The sequence below is a fragment of the Gorilla gorilla genome, chromosome 19 (assembly GCF_029281585.2).
Source record: "Gorilla gorilla gorilla isolate KB3781 chromosome 19, NHGRI_mGorGor1-v2.1_pri, whole genome shotgun sequence".
In the NCBI taxonomy this organism is placed as follows: domain Eukaryota; kingdom Metazoa; phylum Chordata; class Mammalia; order Primates; family Hominidae; genus Gorilla; species Gorilla gorilla.
The window spans coordinates 28,217,990-28,237,618 of NC_073243.2; the positions used below are offsets into that span (position 1 = coordinate 28,217,990).

Consider the following 19,629-nt stretch of genomic DNA (forward strand, 5'->3'; position numbering starts at 1 on the left):
AATGAGATGCTGGAAGAACCCATGAGTACTCTCTAATTTGGAAGGCTGTGGAATGGTTGAGAAGCATTTACGTTACTTCAGATCCCTTCTGCCAAAAGTATCTAGCCCAGCAAACCTACGAGCAAGTGTGGCCACACCCAGTGGGAAGCCAACTGGTGGCAGAGCTTCCACTGGTGTGGATTTTTCTGAAACACCAGTGGAAGGATAGGAATAAATAGGAGGAGCACAGAGGACTTGGGGGCAATGAAATTATTCTCTAGGATACTATAATGGTGGATACATTCACATACATTTGTCAAAGCCCCCAGAATATACAACACTAGGAGTGAACCCCTAAGTAGACTATGAACTATGGAAGACAATGATGCACCAATACAGGTTTATCAATTGTAAACCTGGGCTAGGACCTTCCTTGGCATGTCAGGCAGGAGTACCACAAGGAGGCTGGACACAGCCAGATCATTTACCTAACATGGAGGACAGAAGACATCATGTACAAAGATGTTCTTTGGTCTGTTAGCTTCAACAAATTCAAATAATTTTTATTATGATTTCTGAAGTTGCCTGCAGGCATCCTCTGTGGCAGCAGCCCCGCAGGTTCTGAGTCACTAAATTTATATCAGACAGAACTTAGATCTGAGAAGATTCTATCAGAATAGGCAGGAGGGGCAGGAAAGAGATGCTTACCATTTTAAGGTCAAAAAATAATCCTGAATAGATTATTTTTCTATGTTGAAGATAATAATAAAGTACTCAAAAAGAGAACACTTTAAAAAAATATTTACTTATGATAACAATAAATTTCAGACAATGTCTTGGTGCCTCAAATATGATTAAAGGGCATATGGGCCGGGTGCGGTGGCTCACGCCTGTAATCCCAGCACTTTGGGAAGCTGAGGCGGGTGGATCACCTGAGGTTAGGAGTTCAAGACCAGCCTGACCAACATGGTGAAATACTCTACTAAAAATACAAAAATTAGCTGGGTGTGGTGGCTCATACCTATAATTCCAGCTACTTGGGAAGCCAAATAAGGAGAATCACTTGAACCTGGGAGGTGGAGGTTGCAGTGAGCTGAGATTGCAACATTGCACTCCAGCTGGGGCAACAGAGTGAGACTCCATCTCAAAAAAAAAAAAAAAAAAAAAATCAAGGGAATATGGATTTTAGGCACCAATAGATAAAGGTGAGATAAAATTGTCAAGTAAAGTGGAAAGGGAACTGAATGAGATTAGGAAATATTTTTTAAGTAGAAAAATAATGCAGGTATGGAATCGATTTTAGTAAACAACAGAATTGACACTGCAGAAAGGTGAGCCAATGATGTAGAGAAAAATTTGAGAATTTCTTCTAGAATGTTAAGGTGAGAGCCAAAAAGAATGAAAGAAAAGATGGCAGATGTGGAAGATAATGGAAAACCAATGTACAGATAATAGGGGATCCTGAAAAATAAGCCAAATGAATCAGAAGAGCATAGAAAAATAAAATTGACTTGCATCAAAGATCTCAATCTCAAATCTGTGATTCTGAAAAACAGAGATTTTGCACTTTTCTTTACCTTTGAAATGATTTTTTAAACAAACGTTCTTAAATCAGTAAACTTTATTTTTTACAGCACTTCTAATTTTGCAGCAAAATTAAGTGGAATATAAAGAAGCCTCCCATATATGTCATTCCCCCACAAACATACAACCTCCCCCAATGTCAACATCACACACACAGTGGTAGAGTCTGTTACAATTGATGAACCTGTATTGGTGCATCATTGTCTTCCATAGTTCATAGTCTACTTAGGGGTTCACTCCTAGCGTTGTATATTCTGGGGGCTTTGACAAATGTATGTGAATGTATCCACCATTATAGTATCCTAGAGAATAATTTCATTGCCCCCAAGTCCTCTGTGCTCCTCCTATTTATTCCTCCCTGCTGACCCTTGACAACCACTGATCTTTTTATTGTTTACATGGTTTTGTCTTTTCCAGAAAGTCATATAGCTGGAATCCTACAGTATGTAGCCTTTCCAGACTGGCTTCTTTCACATAGTAATATGCATTTCAGTTTCCTTCAAGTCTTTTCATGGTTTAACAACTCATTTCTTTTTAGCCCTGAATAATATTTCATTGTCTGGATATACCACAGTCTATCCACTCGCCTACTGAAGGACATTTTTGTGGCTGCCAAGTTTGGGCAATTATGAACAAAGATGCTGTAAACATCCACATGCAAGCTTTTATGTGACATACGTTTTCCACTCATTTGGGCAAATGCCAAAGAGCATAATTGCCTGATCATATGGTGAGAGTATGTTTAGTTTTGTAAGAAACTGTCATACTGTCTTCCAAAGTGACTATACTCTGCATTCCCACCAGCAATATATGAGAGGTCCTGTTGCTCCACATCTGTGCCTGCATTTAGTGTTGTCAGTGTTTTGGATTTTGGCCATTTCAATTAAGGTTCTGATCCTTGTTCAGTCTGTTTTTTGCCTTTTACTGTGTTTGTAATTTTTTGTTGGAAGGCAGACATGATGTATTATAAAAGAAACGGCGGTAAATAGTTCTTTGGTGATGTGGTAAGGTGTGGGAGAAGGGGAAGCATTCATAGTGCTATGATCGGTCTCTTTCTTTTGGTGAGCCTGTGCCTTAGGGCTGCGAATTTCACCAGTGCCTCTCATTTTGTTGTTGTTTTAATTATTATTATTCCTTTCTTAGGTGGGACAGAATGGCTAGAGGGGGTTGGAGTTGAGTATTTCCCTTCCTCTTGGTAGGTTAGGCAATTTTAAAAGCCCAATAGTTTAGGCTTGGGTAAAATAATTTCTCTTTAGGGGAGACCTTGTTAAGAATGGAGTACTCTAGCATATTTCAAAATGGCTACATTTTTCCTCCTGGTGTTGAAAGCAGGAGAGGATTTTTCTCTGAGATTTCCTGTGAGAACCTGGTCTTAGAGCTCCTAGAGGTAAAAGTGGGTCCCCCTGGAGGATTTGACTTTCACACTTGTCCATGCTGGGCCTCCATCAACTCGTCAATTACAGTACTGGTTTTCCTGCCCCAGTACTGATTTCCGCAGAGGTTTCTGCTAGTAGCTTTTTACTTCAGTGAGTTATAATTCTTGTGTTTGCCTGCCTGTGTCTCCAGTTTTCAGGGCAACAGTTTGCTCTGTGAACTCACTTCACTGCCAAATCTAAGAGTTGTTGAGTTTCAGTTTGTTCAGCTTTTTACCTGATAGTACTGACTTCAAAGCCCCCTACGTGCTGGACCGGAAACTGGAAGTCAACAATAAAAATCAAGGTGTGATTTTCACCAAGAAAAATTACTTAAAAGACCAGTATTTATAAATATCTTGGAGGCTTTTTTAAACAACAGAATATTTAAAATCCTACCATTGGCCAGGCGTGGTGGCTCACACCTGTAATCCCAGCACTTTGGGAGGCCGAGGTGGGCGGATTGCCTGAGGTCAGGAGTTTGAGACTAGCCTGACCAATATGGTGAAACCTTGTCTCTTCTAAAAATACAGAAATTAGGTGGGTGTGGTGGCATGTCCCTGTAGTCCCAGCTCAGGAGGCTGAGGCAGGAGAATCGCTTGAACCTGGAAGGCGGAGGTTGCAGTGAGCCAAGATTGTGCCACTGCACTCCAGCCTGGGTGACAGAAAAAAAAAAAAAATTCTACCATAAAATCATGAGCTATTCTACCACAAACTCACGAATTGTAAAATATTGCTAACAAGATTTGACAAGAAGACAATCTTTGACAATATAATGACAAGAAGACATTATAAAATTGAGAGTTGTTTCTAGATGAGAAGAGTTAATATTATAAACATTTTGAATTTCCCAGAATTAATTTGATTAATACTGTAGTGAGTAGATATAATTGTAGTAAATTTTTCAAAGAATGAAAAAAGATTTCAAAAGTTAATATGGAAGAATTACTAGAGCTTTGAATTACCAGTTCTTAAATACATTATACAGTCACATGATTAAAACTTAGGAACTATTTCAGAAATATATAGATCAGTAAAAAAAAGACATTCCAGCATGAAGAAAATCCAAATACAATGTGATTTCATCTGATAAATAAGACATTTTCATACCATAGAGCAGTCTGCTCAATTCATGAACAGTTCTGGGACATTTGGTTAGCTATATATTAAAAAAAAAAAAAAAAAAAAACAGCTGCCTGGTGGGATTACAGGTTAATTTGGTTACTTTTATATTTTTCTGAGTGTGGATTAGTTGTAAAATCAGAAAACAGGATTTTTCAAAATGCATTAAATTCTGTTGATTAATGATGAAAGGGTTTTTTACCTTTATAAAGAAAATTTGCTAATGATTTAGATAAATGAGAATTTGATTTATAGTTTCCTTACTTGAAGTGTGATTTTTTTGGAATCCATATTGTTAGCTTAACAACACAGTAATCCAATCATGCCTTTAAAAATCCTTTCTTCTTCCTGAGGGCACATATAGATTTTTGTAGGGTCATCTGTTAGAGAAGCATAGATGCCGAGATGTTGAAGGTGTATATGATGCAACGTTTAGTCCTTCAGGGCCTTCTTTCCTTTCCTCTGTCTACGAGCCATTTGTATCACTTAACTCTTTGTTTTTCTCTGACTTGAAATGTCCTCCTCCAGCTGCCTGGCTGGTGATGGATATCTCCTGAGCAAAGCTGCTGCGGGGAAGACAGACAGGGTTGATTCCCACCTTGGCAGCCTGCAAAAGCATTCATTTAAGGGACCTCAGGTGAAATGGAGCCGAGGTGATGTTTGAGCCCATTTTATTATTCTTTGGGAAATTTACCATCCTTGAGCCTTGATTTTTTTTTCATCTGTTCGTTCAGCAAACAGTCGTGGCGCCCCTACTGTGCTAAACACTTTGAGACAGTGGGTGACAGACAGATAAGATCCTTGAACTCTTGCTACCTACGGATCTGAAATTGGAAATTCAATACTAAACCTAAGAGAGTTAGAGGAGAATTCCTTGTAACATTGTGCCTGGCATCTAGACCCAGTGAATGTTAACTTCTTTATTTTTTATTTTTTTTTATTTTGAGACAGAGTCTCGCTCTGTCGCCCAGGCTGGAGTGGAGTGTTGTGATCTCAGCTCACTGCAAGCTCCGCCTCCCGGGTTCACGCCATTCTCCTGCCTCAGCCTCCAGAGTAGCTGGGACTACAGGCACCCACCACCATGCCTGGCTAATTTTTTGTATTTTTTAGTAGAGACGGGGTTTCACCGTGTTAGCCAGGATGGTCTCGATCTCCTGACCTCGTGATCCACCTGCCTCGGTCTCCCAAAGTGCTGGGATTACAGGCGTGAGCCACCATGCCCGGCCAATGAATCTTAACGTCTTTTACTTTTTCTTTATTCTGTGAAACTGGACCAAGCATAACATTGTCTAATCTGTACTTCAAGCTCTCTGGAGAACACACTTCCTCTTTTCACCCTGTGAGTCTGTTCTGTTGCCTTGTGTACAAGAACTCTTGAATGATGTTCTCAGCAATTGCTTGCCTGTCACAGATACTGAAAATGAAACATATTGCTCCTGCAAATCCCAGTGTCCTTAATGAGAATAGGCTTAATTAGCAGCTAGAGAGACTGAGGGTTATGGGGTTGGTGCAGATTGCTTGAGGTTTCATGGAAGAGCCTCTTCCTGAAGCATATAGTTACCTGCTTTCATTAGTTCAGCATCTAGGTCAGCTTTCTTGTGCTGTTGCCATGTTTGCCCCAACCTGAACACGTAGGCTCTTCTCTCCTCAACTAAGTGCCTCTTCTAAGGATCTCCAGCCTAGAGCAGCTGCACAGGGAGGAACCTTAGAGATCGTATGACTTGAGCAAGCAAGTTCGGATAAGTGACATGCTCAAAAATACGGTTAATGACAGAGTCTGCATTCTGCTCAAAATGTACTTCTATTATGCCAGGCTGTGAGTGATTCCATAGAACTGAAAGCTGTTCTCCTTGGAGGACAAAACATTCCAGATTTCAATGCCGCATTGGGTCACCCAATCTCATGGACACCTGAATATAGTGAAAGATTGATAACACCATTAGATCTGTGTGTGCAGTTTTGCATGAGTCCAGATTTTGCCAAGTTTTGAGTCAGCAGTCCTTTCCCTGTGCACCTGTCTTATCCAAGCTTCCTCCAAATTGGTGCATTTCCATCTCTTTCCCATACGCTTGTGATCAACCAATCAGTACTGAGTCAGTATTGAGAATGAAGGGAAGCAGACCAGTGGAATGATCAAAGAGAAGAAATGGCATTATCAAAAGAGCAATAGCACAATGCGTGCTTGGAGCTTGCTTCAGAATAGGGGCACAAGCTGTAGAGATGGATGGAACTAATTTGCACATCACTCCTCTGCACCAACTTTGACTTTAGCTGTGGTCCAAATGTCAAAATCTCTGGGGAAATGACTGACATAGGTGTTCTTTTCAAACTTACGCATTTTTCAGAGCTGTGGTTGACAAATATGGAAATGCCCATGGAAAGTTTGTATCATATCAAGTATTAAAAAGGAGATTAAGCAGTGTTTAAGGCTCTTTCTCATATGATGTGTTGACTTATGCATTAGCCACTCTCCATTGTTTATGTTTTACCTTGGTTGTATATTTTACCTTGTACAGGACCAGCTCTCAGCTGATATGTACAGTTTTGTGGCCAAAGAAATTGACTATGCAAACTACTTTCAAACGGTAAGTGCCCAGAAAGGTGAGATTGCTTAAAGGCTGTTCGTAGGAGAAGGGAATGTTGGCATGGAATTAAGAGTCCCTTAGTTGATCACATCATAGAAAAAGGTGGGAGCTTTGACCATTTTGCTAGTGAATAAATCCTGCCATGCTCCTGATATGGATTTCTCCAAAAACCTTAGAATAAAACTCAATCCCATCCCTCGGGATTATTGCAACTCAGTCCACTGATTCTCAGCCAGGAATAATTTTGTTCCTTCCCTTGGTGGGCAGTTGGCAATATCTGGAGACATTTTTGATTGTCACAGTTGTGGAGGGAGGTGCTACTGGCATTTAGAGGGCAGAGGCCAGAGATGCTTGTAAATATCCTGCAGTGCACAATACAGCCCCCACACCAATGAATTATCCAGTCCAAAATGTCAGTAGGGCTGACATTAAGAAACTGTGGTCTGTGCTAACAAGGGGCTTGAGAAAAATAGGAAGGCAATTCCTTCCCCCTGCACATTTTCTTTTTTAATCTAGATTTTATGAAAGGCAGTGACTGATAGGTATATGATGATTGATGTGGCCTGTTGGCCTGCCTCTCACCAATCAAAGTGATTTAGACAGTAAGAAACAGGATCAGAGTCATCTAAACTTGAATAAACTGGTACAAATAATTAAGACTCAGGTTGTTTACCAGGGTAAATGCAAAGCAAGTCAAAAAACTTCGAGAGAGAAAAAAGTTCAAATAAAAAAAATCAGTTATGCTCACCTGCCTTTAAAGTTGGGAATAAAAGGCTAAGACCTTGATTTATAATCGGGGAAGGAAAGGAATGATAAGGAAGGAAGGTAAGGAGAGGAAAATCAAGAAATTCTGCAAAGTTTAAAATGCTTTGATACATATGGTCAAACAACTGTGGGCTGTTAGAAATTTTCCAACATTTCATTAGTGGTTTAGAATGCAGAGAAGCCCCTTCTACTGGAAAAGGAGTTGATATGCATTACTTCCAACTTGGAAAGTTTAATTAATTAATTAATTAATTTTTATTTTTTGAGATGGAGTCTCGCTCTGTTGCCCAGGCTGGAGTGCAGTGGCGTGATCTCAGCTCACCATAACCTCCACCTCCTGGGTTAAGATGATTCTCCTGCCTCAGCCTCCCGACTAGCTGGGACTACAGGCGCATGCTGCCATGCCCAGCTAATTTTTGTATTTTTAGTAGAGATGTGGTTTCACTATGTTGGCCAGGCTGGTCTGGAACTCCTGACCTCGTGAGCTACCTCACCTCAGCCTCCCAAAGTGCTGGGATTATAGGCGTGAACCACCGTGCCTGGTGGAAAGTTTATTTTAAAGTGGTAGAATTTTTTCAGGTGTATTCCATTGGTTGTATTCATAAAGGTAATATTTAATTTTAGAAACTCAAAGACATTAGAGTTTTACTGATGACCTCATTGACATTCCAAGCTTTACTAGACAGCCTAATTGTCATTCGGATACCATTTATTTCAATATTCTGATTTTTAGAAAAGTTCGTATTAGTTTTACTTTAATTTTACTTAGGGATATTAGTGTCCGCCCTCCACAACAAGCCTTCAAGCAGATTAATTTCCTCTCTTTTCCTTATACATGCCCAGTTTTGGGGAAGGGATAGGAGGAGTCAGTAAACAAATGAAGTAACTAGTGTTTATGAGTTTCATCTGCTCTTATCAACATGTTGGCCACTTTTAATTAATGGGATGGTCAAAATAGAATAGTTTGAAGGAATTTGTTCTTTGGACTGCATCATTTTCACCAAAGCAATCCCACCTCCAGGGTATTTGAAGAAGATTGCAGATCAAGCCACAAGTTTTCTGATCAGTTATGTGTTAAACTAACTTTGCAGAAACAAAAGATGTATACAAGTTAATGACATTTAAGTCGTACATATCTCATAAGTAAATTATTTTTCATATTTATTTCAACAAATTTTTTCTATTTTAAGAGATGGGGTCTTGCTATGTTGCCCAAGCTGGTCTTGAATTCCTGGGCTCAAGTGATCCTCCAGCCTCAGCCTCCTGAGTAGCTGGGATTACAAGCATGAGCCATCACACCTGACTCAGTAAATGTACTTCTAAATGTGTTTTCCATTTCCACTTGCTACAGTTACCCCTTTCTTTGTTGCCTTTTGCACTGAGGATGGGGTGCCAGAGGAAGAAGGATGGTGATAAAATCAAGCTGTCTAAGCCATGTTCCAGCTCTGAAGAGCTCCCCCTATTCCTGTCTGGTTCTCCTGCTTCCCAAATTTCCACTTGTAGTGACTTTGTTGTTATGGAGGCTAAAGAGGAAGCATGCTCATTATTTTAGGTAGATTGGAGGAGGGAATGGGTGACTACCTCCTTCCGCATGTGGAAGCACCTTTCTGCAAAATGCTTTGCATGCCATGGCAGCCTGTGTCCTTGCCCCTCACTAAGGGTGATGCTTGCCTTGTGTCTTCTCAGCTAATAGAAGTGCAAGCTGAATACCACAGGAAGTCCCTGACACTATTGCAGGCTGTATTGCCTCAGATCAAAGCACAACAGGGTAAGTGCAGGCCTTCCCTGGAGAAGGAAGGGCCGGGGTGCCTGCTTGCCTTCCCGGATGAGATGAATTCCTTATATGTCATTGGCCCTAACACTCTGCCCAACAGGATCACCTGTAGATGAGCCTTTTGGACTTACTTCCAAACTGGTGCCTTGAGTCGGGGGTGCATAGGGGTGCCCGTAGAACATTAACCCCAGTGGCCCTGGTCGCAGTTGGCTGGCCATCCCCCACCCCCCCTCCAGTCCTCCTGTCATGCCTGAAACCACAGAATGGAGGCTCAATTGGGCCTCCCTCTCTTTGGTAATCTTAGGAGAATCTGGACAACAAAGGAAAGCGAGATTCCAGCATGAGTGAACTTGGCGAACAGCTGACTGACTCTTTCTCACTCCTCCCCTCAGAGGCCTGGGTAGAGAAGCCTTCCTTCGGGAAGCCGCTGGAGGAGCACCTCACCATCAGCGGCCGGGAGATCGCCTTCCCCATCGAGGCGTGTGTGACCATGCTGCTTGAGTGTGGGATGCAGGAGGAGGTAGGGCTGAGCACAGCCACACGCCGCCCCGGGCAGGTCTCCTCTTCCACGAGATAGAGCTTACAGGATCCTCTCTCCTGTACCATCTCCACTCCGGCCCCCACGAATCCAAATGGCTTAAGACAGTGGCTCAGACCCATCTTCTGCAGAACACAAATTGATCCTGCCTTTTACCGTGAGCCTTCATTTGACAAGAAGAGAGAATTGTGATGGCCACGAGGAACGGATGGCCATATTCTAGCCATTCTTTCCCCTGGTTTAACATGTTTGGATAATTTGGGCATTCTGCTGCTGCTATTTTTTTTTTCTTTTGAGACAGAGTCTTGCTGTGGCACAAGGCTGGAGTGCAGTGGCGCGATCTTGGTTCACTGCAACCACTGCCTCCTGGGTTCAAGTGATTCTCCTGCCTCAGCCTCCCAAGCAGCTGGGACTACAGGCGTGTGCCACCACGCCCAGCTAATTTTTTTTCTTTTTTTTTTTTTTAGTAGCGATGGGGTTTCACCATGTTGGCCAGGATGGTCTCAATCCCTTGACCTTGTGATCCACCCGCCATGGCCTCCCAAAGTGCTGGGATTACAGGCGTGAGCCACTGCGCCCAACCCTGCTGCTGCTATTACTACTCCTTCTCCTTTCTCCTCCTCCTCTTCATCTTCCTTCTCTTCTTCTGCCTCTTCCTCTTGCTTGATAAGTTACCTAATTTTAGGTAATTTTAAAGGTTAAGGCTCTTAAACTTTTTTATCACAACTCTTATAGAGATCCTGAAAATATGATTGATAGATATATTAGAAAGTACTTTTTAAGAGCCACATGTAAAAAATGTCTATGAGAAATTTTTTTTTTCTTTTTGAGATGGAGTCTCACTCTGTCACCCAGGCTGGAGTGCAGTTGCAGGATCTCGGCTCACTGCAACCTCCGCCTCCTGGGTTCAAGCGATTCTCCTGCCTCAGCCTCAGAGTAGCTGAGTTTACAGGCGTGTGCCACCATGCCTGGCTAATTTTTGTATTTTTAGTAGAGACGAGGTTTCAATATGTTGGCCAGGCTAGTCTTGAACTCCTGACCTCAAGTGATCTGCCCACCTCCGCCTCCCAAAGTGCTGGGATTACAGGCATGAGCCACTGCACCTGACCCAAGAAGTTCTTGATAAGTGTTGTTTTATTGCTGTGTAAATCATTTCCTGGGAGATAGATCTCATCTTTGGTTTCTTCCATAGACTATTTTAATATCTTTACTCCGTCTTCCTTTGATCTGATTAGCCAATCAGTATTTATTTAGGGCATGCTGTACATGTTTTATTGAGCAAAGTATGAAATAGTGAGATAGGAGACTTATAAACTTATTGCCGGAGATGAGTCTAGCATCTCTCAGTTAAGCCTAATTCATCCAGAACAGTCTGTAAGTCTCTAAGGGAGCACTAAGTTATATGGGACAAAGTAAGGGCTATGGATGAGAAGGAAGCCAGTGAGCATGCGGGTGTATGTGGCATGCTTCCTGTAGGCCAGCCTGTTCTAGATGCTGGAAATTCGAAAAGGAATGGGAATAAATGTGTATTTTTAACACATTTTATGTGCCAGGCATTTGCATGTTTGTTATCAAATTTTTTAGCTTAGCTTAGCTTAGCTTATGAGACAGGGTCTTGCTCTGTTGCCCAGGCTGGAGTGCAGTGGCGCGATCTTGGCTCACTGCAACCTCTGCCTTCCAGGTTCAAGCGATTCTCCTACTTCAGCCTTCCAAGTAACTGGGATTACAGGCTCCCAGAGCCTGTAATGGAATTTCAGCATGCTGGCCAGGCTGGTCTTGAACTCCTGACCTCAGGTAATCCGTCCACCTCGGCCTCCCAAAGTGCTGAGATTATAGGCGTGAGCCACCGCGCTGGGCCTCAATTTAAAACCGAAAAGGTCTCTACCATCCCTGAGAGAGAGTTTCATGGAAGAAGATGAACTGGACCTTTTCTTTCCCTGAAATTTTTTTTAAAATTATGGAAAACCATAAACACATAAAGATAACATAATGAGCCTTACCACTCAGTTTATGGGCAATCTTGTTACGTTTCTGCCTCCATTTCCTGCCCCCAAACCCCTGCCTTGGATATTTTGAAGTACAACCTAGACATTATGTCATTTCATTTATAATACTTAAGTATGTATCTCTGTAAGATAGCGGATGTTTTAAAATATAATTTTTGGCTGAGCACAGTAGTTCACACCTGTAATCCCAGCAGTTTGGGAGGCTGAGGTGGGAGGATCGCTTGAGACCAGCCTGGGCAACATAGTGAGATGCTCTCTAAAAAAAAAAAAAAAGAAATTAGTTAAAAAATATAATAGGCTGGGCTTGGTGGCTCACACCTGTAATCCCAACACTTTGGGAGGCTGAGGAGGGCAGATCACCTGAGGTTAGGAATTCGAGACCAGCCTGGCCAACATGGTGAAACCCTGTCTCTACTAAAAATACAAAAATTAGCTGGGCATAGTGGCACACGCATCTGTAATCCCAGCTACTCAGGAGGCTGAGGCAGGAGAATGGCTTGAACTGGGGAAGCGGAGGTTGCAATGAGCCGAGATCACGCCACTGCACTCCAGCCTGGGCAATAGAGTGAGACTCTATCTCAAAAAAAAAAGTATTAATATTCCCTAAAAAGTAACAGTAACCTATTAGAATCATCAAATATCTAATCAACATAAACTGGTTTTTGAAGAGCAGTGCCTTTGACATCTCCCAGCTCCTGTCTCTGCCCTTTCTGGGCTACTCCATTCCTCAACAGACCTCGCTCTGTCACTTGCATTTTTTCCCTGTTTTGTGTCAGCAATTTACTTTTAGTAACAAATAGGTTCAAGTTTCCCCTAGCCTAAAAAAATATATCTCATTTCAACACAACCACAGCCTCATATGTCTTCCCAATCTCTTTGGTTTTGTTTTTTATGCTATCCAATTTCTTAAAATAGCTCTCAACATTTGCAGCTCCTGCATCTTTGCCACCACCTACAGATCTTCCTCTGGTGTTGCTTCGCCCCTGTCACTGGGCTAAAACTGTCCTCCGGGATCCCCAGCGACCCCCAGATTGCCAAATCTGATGACTTACTGCCAGCCTCCTTGGCCACAGTGCTGCCTGGTGTTCCTAATGTAACCATCCTCGAAACTTCTAGTTCCTTTGGCCCTCTGGTTCCCTCTGGCCTCTGACCACAGGGGCATCAGGGTTCTCTGTTTAGCACCATGGTCCCCTCTGGCCTCTGACCTAGGGGCATCAGGGTCCTCTGTTTGGCACCATGGTCCCCACCCTGCCCTGCTAGAGGTGCTCCTCAACCTCAGTGAGGACTCCCCCTGTGAAAAGGCTTCACTCGTGCTCACTGCCATCCTTCAACATTTCCATGCACACTTTCCTCTAACACCCCCGAAACAGGACTCATTAGCTAATATAACAATCCCCTCCTCCACCTAGTTTTTATGCTTTGCTCAGTTACACAATCAAAAATCTAAAGGCTTATCTGTGACAGCTCTGTTTCCTTCTCTTTGGCATTTTCCATCACCGAACTAAGATGAAACAGAAACCGATAGGTCTTTAACCCGTGTGTCACTTGCCTATGACGTGGAGGTTTCTTTCCAACTCTGACCTGCATTCATCTTCTCTTCCACACAGCCCTCTCCTCTTCTCTTTCGCTTCATAGCTCCCTTTCACTCTCTAAGGTGCAGTGGTTCACTTGGAAGAAATGGCAGTGATTTGAAAATAACTCTTGAGAACGGAATGCAGAGGAATGGAAGGAGGCTACCTCACAAACCACCCCACCCAGTCTGCCCTTCCCCTGAAGGCATAGACTTTATTTGATTCTGAAAGTGTAGGCCGGGTGCTGTGGCTCACGCCTGTAATCCCAGCAAAACCCCATCTCTTCTAAAAATACAAAAAATTAGCTGGACATGGTGGCAGGTGCCTGTAATCCCAGCTACTTGGGAGACTGAACACGAGAATTGCTTGAACTCGGGAGGCAGAGGTTGCACTGAGTCAAGATCGGGCCGCTACACTCCAGCCCAGGCAACCGAGCCAGACTCTGTCTAAAAAACAAATAAACACAAATAAAAAGTATAGCCCTAGTTCCTCCCAACAAACACACACACACACACACACACACACACACACACACACACACACACACACACACACACACACCCTGTAGACCTTCTCACATTCAACTTACCAGACTGACCAGGTCTTAGTCGAATTCTTCTCCAAGATTTATCTTACACATACAAGAACAAGATGTCTAAGTGCCCAAGATTCATTTATCCAGTAAATAGTTACTGAGCCAGTGTGATGAGCCACCCCTGCCTGAGGCTGTGGGGACACAACAGTGGGTAAAGCCAGTTTCTGCTCTGAAGTTGCTTATGTGCCAAGAGGGAGACATTGAGAAAGCAGGCAACTGGGGGATTGGGAGATGGTGTTGGGCAAATGCATGTAAGAGGTTTTGGAGAAAAGAAGCAGGCAGTTGCGGGGTCTCTGCGCTTTGATGTTGTACCTTGGAGTTGCTGTGCGCTGACCCTCTGTCCTGTTGGTAGGGACTCTTCCGAGTAGCCCCCTCTGCCTCCAAACTGAAGAAGCTGAAAGCGGCCCTGGACTGCTGCGTGGTGGATGTGCAGGAGTACTCGGCAGACCCCCACGCAATTGCAGGTGGGCACCTCTCAGCGCTCCTGTGTGCCATGGAGGCTCACAGGGAAGGGGTAGAGGGGAGGCTGTGTGGCTACAAGTCCAGGACACTCAAGTCAGTGGCTGCCCAAAGCACTTCAGATGTGTCCACTCAGTGCCCAGTTTCAGGGCTGGGTGCTCTGGCCCCTTGAAGGAAGGCCTACCCGCATGCCAAGGGAAGACGAGGTAATTGTGGGAAGAAAGAGGGGCCAGGTCCCCTGTCAGAGCCTCATACCCATTTCCATAGGAAGCTACCATTTGCTGTTGACGTGGTGGTCAGGAGGCCCATCCCCAGATGGAACCCACATAGGCAGTGCTGGCTGGTGGGTCTTGCCTCTGCCACATCATAACAGTTCACAACCAATATTTCATTCATGCCTAGGAGCTTTGAAATCTTACCTCCGAGAGTTGCCAGAACCTCTTATGACCTTTGAACTCTATGATGAGTGGATCCAGGCTTCCAAGTGAGTACCCCTTGTTTTGGAATGTCCTGTGAGTTACAGTTTATTTGGGAGTATGTGCTGAAATTATAGAAGCATGTAACCTATGATCTCGCAACCCCGTTTCTTGATCTGTGCCATGAAGGAGTGCTTATACATTTGCCCAAGGAGGCAGGTCCAGGGATATTGATGGTAGCATTATCTGAGATAGCAGAAGCCTAGAAGTCACTAAAGATTCATTGGAGAAGGGAAGTGGCTAAGTAAACTGTGGAGTGTCTGTACCATCGCACACTCTGGAACAATTAATAGGTAGAGTTATTCATGCTAACATAAATAGATATGAAAGCAAGTTAACAAGGACTCCTGTGACATTCTATTGTTATAAAAACGAAAACAAACACCCAGCACACTTAAAACAATAGAATTTTAAAAGGACCTATATTTGTGTGTAAGTGTATAAAAGAAAGTTCTGGAAGGGCTCACGTAGGCTGACAGCAGTGATTCCTCCTGGCCAGAAAAGTAGGACAAGTGAGTGGGCATAGAGTCTTTACCCTCATCTATAATAGCTGAATATATTTTAACAATAAGTAATAATGAACTTAAAGGGAGGTCACGTGTCATGACACGTGGGCAGCAGCAGCCTCCCTGTCCCCTCCTGAAGATGCGCCCAAGGGAGAGGCCGCAGCCCAAAGCCAGGCGCAGGGCTGTAGCAGTGTGTCGAGAAGAGTACAGCTGCATGGAGCAGGCAAAGCCACTAGCCCTGATGCAGGCTCTGGCTCCCATGCATGGTTTTTGAGTCCTGGCTTATTTCCTCGGTTATGCATGCATTAGGATGGCATTGTATGTTCTTTTGGGCGTAGGTAAGAGCTGTCTTAAGTAAATAGTATTGTTTGGAGGAATGTACTTTTACTGAGCGAATGGGCCCCCACACAACAGCAGGGTGGGAGAATTGCTATCAGCACAAAGATGGTGGAGACGAGGGTAGAGATAGTCTAGGTGGGAGATGAAGGAGGGAGAAGAATGTTTTCTGAGAGCAGGACTAGAGCAAATAGCCACCTTAGCTAGGGGCCTGTGAAAGGAAATGATTTCTAGAGATTTCTAGGCATGGGATTTAGTTGTTGGTGTGTTTCTCAACAACACCATGAGGAACAGGTGTTGTTTCTCATTACCTGTCAGAAACAACAGTGAAATATGTGTCTGATGCTGCTCCTTCTACTTTTTGAAGAACTGGGCCTGAAAGAGACCCACCTGACCTGGAAGGGAAGCCAAGCTCAAATGTGTAGAGTGAGAAAAGCCAACTCCAATCAAGTTGCATAATGGTATTTTATTTCCAAAGCAGAATGGAGATTATGTACTTCAAAAGGCTGGCTGAATATATGGTTCTCTTTTATCTCATTGTGAAAAGGGAGTGCTGGGTTTCATGACATTAATAATTACAACTGTTAACATTTATTGAGTGCTTATTAGAGACTTGACGTTGTTTTAAGCTCATTGTGTGTTTTTAACTCCTGTAATTTTGACAAGAACCCTATGAAGTGGGGTGTGCTGTTTCTCCTATTTTACATTGGAGGAATTTGAGGTATTGAACAGGTATGTAACTACAGGTTACCTGCTGGCTAATAAGTGGCAGAATGGGAACTTGAATCCAAGGAGTCCGGTTTCAGGGCCGTTACACTTAACCACAGCACTTTTTGCCTCTCTAGGACAAGAATGTGGTCCTAGGGATGAAGCCAAGTGAGAACATATCCTTTGATGGAAACTGTCACTCTTATTATTTATTGGATATATAAGTGATCTTGATGATATACAGTTAGATAAAGGCAGGATAGCTTAGTGCTTCAGGACCTATCCAGAGATACTCCTGTTCCCACTTCATTTGCAAATGTGGGTCTCCATTAAGAAATAGGAATGATCCAGATGACTCAAAGAGGTCAGTGTCTTCTAACCAGGGAAAAACAAGAACCTGTTTCTACCACTGGATGACATGCATGTAGTGCCTAAGATCACTTCGTCTAAACCAAGTAATTTTGCCTAAAACAGTGATTTCCAACCCTCTGTGTGCATCATTATGTCCTGGGAAGCTTTTTAAAGATACTAATGCGTGAACCTTTTTTTCAGAGGATTTCGATTGAATTGGTCTGGGTTCTGTGATTCAAAGCTCCCAAGGCTATTGGGTTGATAACCTATGAACCTCTGATGAAGCTGAGTTTCATCAGAGGCCAACACTAACCTTAATAAGACATTGCACTTCAGGCCAACTCAGCAGGACACAGACAGATTTGCCATAAGATGGGACATCCGGGAGCCACAGGAGGAGCCAGGGAAGCAAGGGCTGAAGTTAGGGATTACCAGGACAGTGCAAGATAGCCTGAAACTCAAAAAGGACACATCATTGCAAGCCATTTACATGATCTGTTTCCATGCTGGAGTCATGCAGAATACAGGCTCAGAATAGCCCATGGGCTGAGCTCCCTGACTGGCATCTGTGTCCTCCTGCAGCCCCATAGCCCTGCCACACCAGAGCAGGTCTCTGGCCCTGGCACATACTCACTTGGGGCCTCTGAGGTGTGTGGAGGAAGCATTGTTAAAATAGCACAGGACAAGACAGAAGGAGAACATAGAGGGGTAAATCATAACAACCAAATTTTTAAATACTAGCTTGCTGATATGGTCAGTTACAATGGTTGGTATCAAATATTACAATGATTGGTTAATATGATTTCCAATGAGACTTTATTGATTCGTGCTCAACCAATGACTTTTCCTATCAATTTCTCAGTATTCAGGAGCAAGACAAGAAGCTTCAGGCTCTATGGAATGCTTGTGAAAAGTTGCCCAAGGCCAATCACAACAACATCCGGTAAGCGGATACTTACCAAGTATAGACACATGGCTTGGGCTTATGTAAGCCTCAGAGATACAACTCCCCGGGTAAAAGTCATGGTAACTACCATGCATAGCATTTTATGATGTCCAAGGTATTATTAACATGCATGGTCTCCTTTTTTTTTTTTTTTTTTTTTTTTGAGACGGAGTCTCACTGTGTCGCCCAGGCTGGAGTACAGTGGGATGATCTCAGCTCACTGCAAGCTCCGCCTCCCAGGTTCACACCATTCTCCTGCCTCAGCCTCCCGAGTAGCTATAGGCACCCACCACCACGCATGGTCTCTTTTAAACCCCAAGCCACCCTGTGAGGGAAGGCAGGAATAATTATTGCCATTTTTTAGATAAGGAAATGGACTCAAAGAAGCGAACCATTGGCTAATTCAGTTAAAGGAGTAAAGATGAATGCAAGCTATCTTAAGATACTGGGGATGTGTGGTAAAGACAGGTAGGTGTTGGTGGACACCTGGGAGAAGCTGACCTACATGGGAGCTGGGGGAGGCAGAAGTGTCCTTGAGCAAGTCCACAGGAAGGAGAGATGAGGGAGCGTATTCTCCAGTGCTCCCCCATTCCCGAACCCCAGCTGTGTTCCACATCTGCCTCTCGCTTTTCTTGCTACCACCCGAGCTTCCACTTCCGGCGCGCTGCAGATCCTTCTCCACGCCTGGCTCCTGCTGCTTCACACTCTGCTTCTTTACCGCTTTGTCTTGCCAGCACCCATCCCGGCCCTGCCGCCTTTCCTCTCAGCTTCTTAGGAGGCAGATTTTCAGCATCAGCACCTACTGCCATCTGCCTGGTTATTTCTGTTTTCCTGTTAAAAATCCCCAGAATGATGGGATGGCAGTTCCTCCAACAATTAAACACAGAATTACTGTAGGATCCAGCAATTCCACTTCTGGGTATGTACCTAAAAGAATCGAAAGCAGGGACTTAATATTTGCACACTCGTATTCGTAGCAGCAGTGTTCATAGTAGGTAAAAGGTGAAAAGCCAAATGTCCATCTACAGATAAGTGGATAAACAAAATGTGGCATGTTCATGTAATGGATGCCATTCTGATTCTTGTCATCACGTGGATGAACCTTGAGGACGTTATGCTATGTGAAAGAAGCCAAACACAAAAGGACAAATGCAGTATATGATTCCACTTATATGAAGTACCTGGAGTGGTCAAACTCATAGAGAAACAAAATGGGATGGTGGTTGCCAGGGCTAGGGGATGGTTGCCAGGGGCTAGGAGACAGGAGATTATTGTTTTTTGTTTTGTTTTGTTTTTCTTGAGACAGAGTCTCACTCTGTCTCCCAGGCTGGAGTCCAGTGGTGCAATCTCGGCTCACTGCAACCCCCACCACCTGGGGTTCGAGTGATTCTCCTGCCTCAGCCTCCTGAGTAGCTGGGACTATGTGCGTGCGCCACCATGCCTGGCTAATTTTTGTGTGTGTTTTTTTTTTTTTAGTAGAGACGGGATTTCACAGCCTGTTAGCCAGGCTGGTTTCAAACTCCTGGCCACAGGTGATCCGCCCGCCTTGGCCTCCCAAAGCCCTGAGATTACAGGCATGAGCCACGGCGCCTGGCCAAGATTATTTAATCAGGACAAGGTTTAGCTAGGGAAGATGAAAACATTCAGGAAACGGATGGTGGTGACAGGTTCATAACACTGTGAATGTACTTAATGCCACTGAATTGTACATCTAAAAATGGCTAAAGTAGTAAATTGTATGTGTATTACAAATCAGATCCCAAGAGCGGGAATCGGATGGTTTCAACTTATGGCATGTTGCTGACCACAGCCCTAGGCTGCTGGCCAGCCCATGGGTTGGCCTAAGCTCTCAGCTTAGGTCCCACATCCTGGTCCAGACCTGTGTGGCCTCTTGGAGGGTGGGGCATGGCCAGGAG

General features: G+C 43.7%; 1 protein-coding gene across 5 annotated transcripts in view; it reads left to right on the forward strand.

Moving 5' to 3' along the window:
* The window catches only part of ARHGAP44 (Rho GTPase activating protein 44), a 201,247-nt gene that overhangs the window by 144,818 nt on the left and 36,800 nt on the right, over nt 1-19,629 (forward strand). For all 5 annotated transcript variants that reach the window (XM_019013328.4, XM_019013329.4, XM_019013330.4 and 2 more), the window contains 6 exons: nt 6,614-6,682; nt 9,134-9,215; nt 9,614-9,741; nt 14,284-14,395; nt 14,793-14,874; nt 17,630-17,710. In XM_019013328.4, coding sequence (XP_018868873.3) covers nt 6,614-6,682; nt 9,134-9,215; nt 9,614-9,741; nt 14,284-14,395; nt 14,793-14,874; nt 17,630-17,710 — 554 coding nt within the window. The remainder of the gene's footprint in view (nt 1-6,613; nt 6,683-9,133; nt 9,216-9,613; nt 9,742-14,283; nt 14,396-14,792; nt 14,875-17,629; nt 17,711-19,629) is intronic.